Here is a 9,286-nt window from a genome sequence, read left to right as displayed (position 1 = left end):
CCGAGAGTCCCTCGGGAGAACAAAGGGGCTACTGCCGCTCCCCAAAGGAAGTCACAGGATGATTCTGCTGCACCTCTTGCCAAGGCAGCCCCCAAATCCGGTCCTTCTGTTCTCGTCTCAGTACAAATTAAGGATAATGTATATGAAGCTTTCATGAAAGAGATGGAAGGGCTACTGTGGCATCTAAAGCTGTTTGAGTTATTTTTAATATTTTCTTGCAAATATTTTATAATATTTTGCCTGTAGTGAAATGGATCCAATGTCATTTCCTATTACAAAGCAGGGTTGTGCGAAGAAAATGTACAATTCTTTGTTTAAAATTATTTCCTGCTCATCTCAAAAAAAGTAGAAATAGTAAATTTCTAGTACAAATAGTACAAAACATGTTTTGTAGATGCCCCTTAGTTAAAATTCATATGAACTCTTGTCTTTTGGCAATTCCATTGCCAAACCACCTCTCTGAGCAGCACATGACTGTGCTCGTTCAGAGAGGAGGGAGAAAAAAGTGCTGAGGGCTTTATCAGTAGGTTTATAGTGAGGGCAGGTGAACCCTAGGCCCATGTATGCTGTGTATTATGTATGACTTTGCTGAGTATACAGGCTATAGCAAGGATATGTCCTAATTTTATAACATCTAGTCTTACTAAATGTCCAAGTGGTTGCCCACGTATGAAAAAGTAGACTTACTAAACTCACACATTTTGTACATTTCATGTTCAACTTTAGAGGGATAACTTGTGGAAGTGAAATTATACAAGTCCCCTCTGAGGATTACAGGTGCTTATTTTTGTCAAATGGAGGTGTGTGTGTGTGTGTGTGTGTCGGTGGGGGGGGGCGGTGATTCTAGACCAGAATGTTTATTTAAAGGACATTTTCAGATTCTAGCTTTTGTTACAAATGTGCAGTTGAATCAAGATTTCTGTGTGTGTAGTGGACAAACTTAAGTCCTCATTGGAAAGATCTAGAAAGTGTCCTTCTAGATGTTTAGAAGTGTACAACATGGTTAAGGGAGGCTGCAAATTAAAACCCTCCAAATACTGCTTTTTTTGGTCATAAGTAATAGGAATGGTTGAATTTGGGGGCTGGAACTGTCCATTATCTTTTAGTTCCGTTTGTCCATGAACCTTTTGAAGCTCCATGAACAATATAATTATGCATTGAATAAACATTTGACTTATATGTCCCAAGTGACAGACACACAGTTCCTGTCCCAAGAAAGCCAAGGTTAAAACAGTGGGTCTCAAACTTCCTAATGCCACGACCCTTTAATATAGTTCCTCATGTTGTGGTGACCTCCTAACCATAAAATTATTTTCGTTGATACTTCATCACTGTCATTTTGCTACTATTAGGAATCAGGTGAACCCTGTGAAAGGGTTGTTTGACCCCCCAAAGGGGTCATGACTCATAGGTTGAGAACGGCTGAGTTAGAAGATGTGGACACATTTGACCCTCCATATCTGCAGTTTCTGCCTACATGAATTCAATGAACTGCAGATTGAAAATCTTTGAAGTGAAAGAAAAAAGTAATCCCATGGTCAAATCAATTCTTCAAAAAGTATGAGGGAGTCTAAAGTGCTATTTACATTGCATTTTGTACTATAAATAATCTATAGATGATTTAAAGTTCATGGCTTTAAATGTATAGGCTACTTACATGCATGTGCCATGTCATTATACAGAGAGCATTCATGGATCTGGGTATCTGCGGAGTCGTAGGATCAATTCCCTGACAGTATACAGAGTAACGGTACTATTGTGAGACCACCTCTATAAAAAGGTAGATAAGTGATATAAGTACATGAAAGGAAGGATCAGGAGCAAATCTGGAGGGATCTGGAATACTTCATGGAGGGTGTTACATTGACATCGAGTAGACACTACTCTAGGTAAAGAAACTCGGGTTGCGGGTGCTGGGGTGGTGGGGAGCAGGCGCTTGTCCTGATGTCACTGACACCTTCTGCTTCCGCACATTCTAGATATTGATGAGTGTGCCTCTGGTGAAGCCATCTGTCCCTACAATCGAAGATGTGTGAACACATTTGGAAGTTACTACTGCAAATGCCATGTTGGTTTTGAGCTGAAATATATCCGTGGGCGATATGACTGCGTAGGTGAGATTCAAGTAGCACCTGTCCTCTCTTCCTCTCCCCACCAAATCTGTAGGCTTTCTCTACCAATATTTTGAAATCAAGTCATTAGTGATTTTTTTTTAGGGTTTCTGACATTTAGGGAACTCCAGTGGCATGAATTGCAGGAAGCCAGGTTAACAAAAATTTAAATTAAGGAACGTCAGTCTGTATTGCTCTACCATGGGGAAAAATATCTTGAGATCTTTTGTTGTTGTTGTTGTTTGGTTGGTTTTGGTTTTGTTTACTTATATTTTGGTTCTGACTCCAGATACACATCTAAAAAATGGGAGCAATTAAGCAATATTCATTTTTGAGAAAGGAAGAATAAGTAGGCCTCTCAAATCTTAATCACTGTACTTTATTCACAAGGGACCACCAAGGTGGCTATAGAACAATTCCTGAAGGTGGTTAACGGCTTGTGGTTTCCCATCTCTCCTCTTGTAGTCAATCCTTCCCCCTTCTGGAAAGTCCTCATTCCACAAACACCGAAACTACACTCGAACAAGATTCTGGTAGCGGTCAGTTATTGACACGGTGGGAATTGAAAAAAACCATCTTATCTCTCAGTGACGGAATTGCAGGTCTCCAGAAGTCAGGGATACGCAGTCATCTTGGATGAACTCCCACTGACCTCATAGCGTAGGAAGGGGCCTGGACACAGTGAGGGGAATTCTAGCTCTGTCGGTGTTCGTGTCCACATCATATGGGTACCAACAGTGTGAGCATGGCAGGAAAAGCAAGCCATTTGGAGAAAAAAAGAGTAGGATTTCTTGCAACACTTCCCGGGATATGTCCTGAGTCATCGTGTTGGGGCAACATGTGGTTCCTGAGTTTTGAACAGCTTCGTGGAGCCTCCACAGCACTTCCCTCAAAGCTTCTCAAATACCAAGACCATTATAGACGGACTCATAAAATCCACATTTCCTCAGGGGCCCATGACTAGAGGTGAGATTGGCCCCCTCTGCCTTCCTGTAGGCTCACCAAGTGTGTTAAGCCACTGATGCTGGGTTGACCTACTGACAAGAAGCTGATGCCTACTCATAGACCCCATCAGGCAGAATAGAGCTGCCCCATAGGGGCTCTGAGACTGTAAATCTTGATGGAGCAGACAGTCTTCTCTTTCTCCTGCAGAGCAGCTGGTGGGTTTGAACTGCTAGCCTTGTGGATAGCATCCCAATGCTTAACCCACTGACTGAGCAGAGCTCCTTGATGCTGTATTCATGTAAACCTACCCAGAGGATCCTAGGACAGGGTGGGGATCCACCTGGAGAGCTTCAAAAGGGAATTGACCTTTCTGCTGTTCAAAGTGGCCAAGATTGGCATCTAAGCACCCTTTGTGGCTAAATTAAAACACTAGTCTGTTGTGTGTGCATCAGTGTACCTACTCAAATCTGGAACTCTTAGAAGGAGAAAAGGATTGATGAATCTCCTGCGTGGGAGGAAGCCAACAAACTTTCCGAGTCTCAATCCAGCTGACAAGACCAGACCGGCCTGACCCTTGCTCCTGGCAGTTTAGGGAACAAAATGCTTGTGCCTCTAAGTCACGATGATGTCAGGGGTTCCTCACACAGCCTGTCCTTTGTCTGGTTAGGGATGCCAAACTCTTTGAAATAGAGCATTTGTTTTCTAAGGTTGTTCAGTTCTCAATTAGACAGGTGGAAAAGTTAATGGTCAAACCTAAACAGCCCGCTGATTTCAGGAGATGGAGATTGCCGGAGGCTGCAGGAGGGGGTGGGGGCGGGGGGATGGGGTGGGGGGGGTTAGCTACAGACACACTTGCCACATACCAGGCATCAGCCCCAGCCAGGGCGCTCAGCCAATGCACCTGGAGTCTTGAACACATTCTTGTTCGCAGGCAATGCTCGGTCTATTGGGGGTGTTGAGAGGTTGACCCTGGAGTTGTTCAAGTGTAAGGGATGGTCTTTGGGCAAGCTCCGACTGCTAAGCTGTTCCTTGGCATGTTCCCGTTTTCAGACAGAAATGAATGTGCTGCGAATACCCACACATGCAGCTTCCATGCCAATTGCCTCAACACGCAAGGATCCTTCAAGTGCAAATGCAAGCAGGGCTATAAAGGCAATGGACTTCAGTGTTCTGGTAAGTAGCATTTGAACAAGGTGTCTTAGGTAGTTCAAATAAAGCCTCCTGTCATTAGTTCCTTTCTACCTTTGTCCATAGTTCCTTTCTACCTTCATTTCTACGTGTGTGGGTGTGCGCAGTGTTTGCAGCTACCTAAACTTTGCTTCAACCTTGACTTCTTGGCTAGCTGAATCATATCCCCCACTCTCGCTGAGGCTGTAGACCCTAAACTTAAGCAATAGTTTGGGACTGTTTTCTGGTTACAACATACTTTCAAATGTGGAAAAACAGAGTTAACAACAAAAGATCATCGAGTAAATGCACTGGATCGGTGAGGTTATGGCTCAGGAACAACCAATCTTAAAGTGACAGTAGCCGAAAACCACAGATTTCCATAACCACGTGAATCAGAATTTTCTTCGCCCTAGCACACTGCCAAAACGAAGGCTGCTTTATCTGTCATCCTCAAACCTAGATCTGCTTTGCCTAATGTAGGCTACTGCCCCGTGGTTCTTGCTGGTGGCTTTTTCATGCTTGGGTGTTATATCTTAACATTGATAACTCACATGCAGAGCAATGAATGTCACTGCTAGTAATAAGCACTTTCGTCAGCACAGCCACCTTAATGGGTTATTTCCCTCGTGCTACCACGAGAGTATCAGGGACTTCTCAGGATAGTCACTGAGTGACCCAGGCTTTCCGAAGGACCCGCCCTCTGGTGCCAGCCCAGCATCGAGCTATGTCCTTCGGTTTTGTTGCGGCAGAAAGAGAAGTGTGGACAGTCCTGTGCTGACTCCTCGTTAATCCAGCCAGACACGTATGCCTTCAAGGGGCAAAGAAATATCATGTCACCAGGCCTTCCAAAAAAGAAGACCCATGGAGATCATGGAATGTCTACCAAGGCAGCTCAGCAACTACTACAATGCAGTTGCTGCCTTGGAAGACAATACGTTGTTGTTGTTTGCTGTTGTTGTTGTTGTTGTTAGGTGCTGTCGAGTCAGTTCCAACTCATAGCTACCCTATGTACAACAGAACAAAACACTGCCTGGTCCTGCCCCAACCTCACAATGGTTGTTAGGTTTGAGCCCATTGTGTCGATCCATCTCATTGAGGGTCTTCCTCCTTTGGGCTGTCCCTCTACTTTACCACGCATGATGTTCTTCTCCAGGGCCTGGCCTCTCCTGATAACCTGTCCAAAACATATGAGACAAAGTCTGGCCATCTGTGCATCTACGGAGCATTCTAGCTGTGCTTCTTCCAAGACAGATGGGTTGGTTCTTTCAGCAGTCCATTGGACTTTCAGTTCTTTGCCAGCACCATAGTTCAAATGCATCGAATCTTCTTCAGTTTTCCTTAGGCAATGTCCAACTTTCGTGTGCACATGAGGCGTCTGAAAATCCCATGGCTTGGATCAGATTCAACTTAGTCCTCAAAGTAATACCCTTGCTTTTCAACACTTTAAAGAGGTCTAAGCAAGGTCTCTAAAGAGAACTAAACAATGTCTTCTCACTGCCGTAGAGTCGATTCCAACGCATAGCAACCCTATAGGACAGGGTAAAACTGCCTCTCTGAGTTTCTGAGACTGTAACTCTTTGCAGCACTAGAAACCTTATCTTTCTCCCTCAGAGGGGCTGGTGGGTTCAAACTACTGACCTTGCTGTTAGCAGTATGGGACCTAAACACATATGAGACTGAAAGGCATCCGTGTTCATCCTCTGTTCACATCTTTTGTGACACTTGTGTGGTGTGACTAAATGTGGTAACTGGCCTCACCCAGCTCCCCCATATGCCTGTTAGCAGAGTTCCCACCTGTTCTAATCAATGTGGCTGCCAGCTGTACTTTGACCTACACGTTCCACCCAGTGGTCCCTTCTGCTCATTGCTCCTGGTGACATCAATGGCTGTAGGAGAATGTCCACTCAGGCATGACTAAAATAAATGCTGGTCGACCTTTGGCCGCACACCTGTGAAAAGCTCACAATATGCCAGTGTGCTGTGGCTGAATGCCACTGGCCAAGAATGTGTTCAGAAGAAAAGAACCCCAGAGGACGAGTCTGGAAAGCAAATTCTATAAAGAAATGCCGAAAGAACTTGGCAGCATTTCATCTGGGGGGGAAAGTGTGGAAAAGCATGCATCATGGCTGTAAATAGTTGAAGAAATGTAATATAAAAATCCCTCCCCCAACACTACCCTGCACACACCCTCCCACACACAGCAGACTGAGACCAATGGGAGGCTGTCACATTAAAATGACCGACATACGCAAACCTACCAGTGGAGCAGGCTACCCCACAGAGGAGGGACATTCCCCGAGCACTGCCTTGGTGGGGGCGGGAGGGCCCGGAGTGCCCTGCACCAGAGTCCTGCATTGGGCTGATGACTGGTTTCGACAACCTCTCAGCTTCGGGCCACGTGCTGTTGTGGTTCTAGCCTTCTCTCTAGCAGTACTCTCTAGAGAAGTGCGCCCTAGAGTCCCTGGGTAGTGCCAAGGGTTGACAGCCACTAAGCAAGAAGTCAGAGGCTCAAATTTCTCCAGATAAGCCTTGGGAAAAGGAGCTGGTGATCAATTTCTGAAAAAAAGAATCTATGTTCTACTCTGACACATATGGGTCATATGAATGGGAGTCGACCTGATGGCAGCTGGTTCCAGAAGTGCCTGTGATGGCCTTTGGAGACTTTTTTCTGAGAGACTGACTGCTGCGGATCGTGACTGAGATTTGGGGAAGAGAGGAGACTGAATTAATGAATTAACTTCCCAAATTGAACGAATGGTCCGGGGGCTGGTGCCAAAGGCTCCTTCATACCACCAAATCTGAGCATGTGCATGCCAGTTTCTGTTTCCCAAACACTGCAATTAGCTGGCTTTAAAGAAAAGAAAGTCCTCATTTCATAGTTTCACAGGCTCAAAATCCAACTCGGGCTCTGGGCCATGTTGATTTCCTCTTAGGCTGACATACCTCTACCACCACATGGCCCTCCTCCTCTGTGGGTGACTCTCTGCCTGCTCTGACTTCATCAAGCACCAGTGAGAAGGGATTAGGGTAAGCACATGCCCTATCCACCCCACCCCACCCCCAATTCCTGCTTGTCCTCAGTAACATAACAAAAGAAACCCCCTTTTGCCAAGCAGGGTCAGGCATTAGGACTTGGCTCAGGAGGGCCTAGATGGAAATCTTAGCTCTTCCCTGTCTGCCTGTGACCTTTCGCAGCTTCCTCGGATCCCCCACAGGTCTCCAGACACTATCTGGTGGACACTTGGAATAGGTCAGCCACTGCCTTTCTCAGCTCCCTCCTGCCACTGAGGCTAGGACGGGCAGTTCTATCCCCCTGCTCAACCCCTTTTTAGGTTCAACCCAGAAATAATAATAAAATGGGGCAGGGAACACCCCTAGGGGCCACCCTCTACCCGTGGTGGGCAAGGAGTCTGGATCAATAGCCCATCATTCTCTCAAGTCCAAGTTCTGTTCTATATCATTTCCCAGCATCCCCCATCAGGATGGAGCCCTAGCTGCACACAGCTGTAATCACATGAACTCACCCTTTATCAGCTTTTCTCACTCCCCCACTCCCTCATGTACGCATCCTGGGGTCACCTCTCTACTAAATCTCCTATGTTCAAACCCTTTTCTCTGGCCCTGCTTCCAGGGGAACCCGCACTAAGACAAGCATTTCTCTCCTAAGGTCCAGGATGAGATTTCCGTGAGGGAATCTAGGTAGCAAGCATAGCTCAGAGGTGAGCACACAGCGGGTGCTCAATAACGTTAGCAGCAGTTATTAGTTATCCCCATTGCTATCACTTCCGCCAGCCTCCCTGGACTCGAAAATTCTGAAAAGTATCCCCCCTTCTGATCTCTGTTATGATTTTAAGTTTTGTTCCATATTTTCCTCCCTTTTCAGAGCAATTGGTAGCATTAGCTAGGCACCCTCTAGTTCTGCTGGTCTCCCTCCAGGTTTGCGTGGTCCGTTAGTCCACTGGACTCATTGTTTCCTTATGATTCCTTATGTTTCCTTTTGATTCTCGTCATTTTTCTTCAGAGAGAGAGAGAGACCAGTAGTTGTATTAGATGGCTGCTCACTAGCTCAGAGCTACATAAACTGTAGTTCGAGACCCTTACAGGGTCATGTGACTGAATGTGGCGTGACAACAATTTTGGCGACATTAAAAGGTTTCTGAATGTACAACAACCAAAAAGTAATTCAAAATCAAGAGACTATAATGACTCCGAGGTGTTTCTGGCAGGGCTTTCCCTCACTGCATCATGTGATTTCACCCCAACACCTGTGCTCGCAGTCACTACAAAACCTCTCTCTAGAAAAGACCTCTAAGCTTTATATGTAACTCATTAATTTTCATTTCCACCTGTGTTTCTCATCAGCCTTTGTGATGAAACCAATTCTGACACATACCCAGGGCTTCTTAAACTTGTTCAACTCATAACCCCTTTTAGTCCACGAGATTTTTGCCTGATGCTGGGCATATAGATTTATAAAGGAAGCATACAAATGAAACACAGTTTTTCGTGAAGTGAATGACCTTGATAGTATGACGACATGTTTGGGCTACTGCCTTCTTGATCATTTGGCCCCTTTAACACCCCACCTGTTCTTAATGTCCAAATGAATGGGGTAGCGGTTTGCAGACCATGCTGTATACATTGTAACCCAGGGTTTGGGCATTATGGATCTCAGAACAACGCAAACATTTTGTCTATCAAGAAACTGCTTTTCTGTAAGGCAATTTTTTCTTTTGAGACCTGAGACTCATTCCAATGTTATATTGGATCTCTGCAAAGCGTGTACTTCGTCAGGACCCTTTCTACAGCTGAGTGCACTTCTCTTTCACCAGTGTGTTCATGTCAAGGTGCAAATGATCTGTGGGTCATTTGCGATATTATTTACCCAACTTTGTTTCATGTTGCTTTAATTCTCAGCAAAATAAACAGCCATGTTCCTGTTGAAAACCGATCTCCTTACCCAAGGTTGACCCCCATTCTTTTAAAGAAGGATAGCCCCAAAGGCACACCTAAGTGCATGAAAAAGTCCGAAAAAACAAAACAAAAGAGTCGCATCCAAT

General features: G+C 45.2%; 1 protein-coding gene across 1 annotated transcript in view; it reads left to right on the top strand.

Annotated features, from left to right (window-relative positions):
- The window catches only part of EGFL6 (EGF like domain multiple 6), an 84,590-nt gene that overhangs the window by 47,766 nt on the left and 27,538 nt on the right, over positions 1-9,286 (top strand). Inside the window, exons 6-7 of the mRNA XM_004710018.2 lie at positions 1,980-2,114; positions 4,107-4,229. Coding sequence (XP_004710075.1) covers positions 1,980-2,114; positions 4,107-4,229 — 258 coding nt within the window. The remainder of the gene's footprint in view (positions 1-1,979; positions 2,115-4,106; positions 4,230-9,286) is intronic.

The sequence above is a fragment of the Echinops telfairi genome, unplaced genomic scaffold (genome assembly GCF_000313985.2).
Source record: "Echinops telfairi isolate 266 unplaced genomic scaffold, ASM31398v2 ScPeMD7_53;HRSCAF=182, whole genome shotgun sequence".
NCBI lineage: Eukaryota > Metazoa > Chordata > Mammalia > Afrosoricida > Tenrecidae > Echinops > Echinops telfairi.
This window is presented reverse-complemented; position numbering and strand designations above follow the sequence as displayed.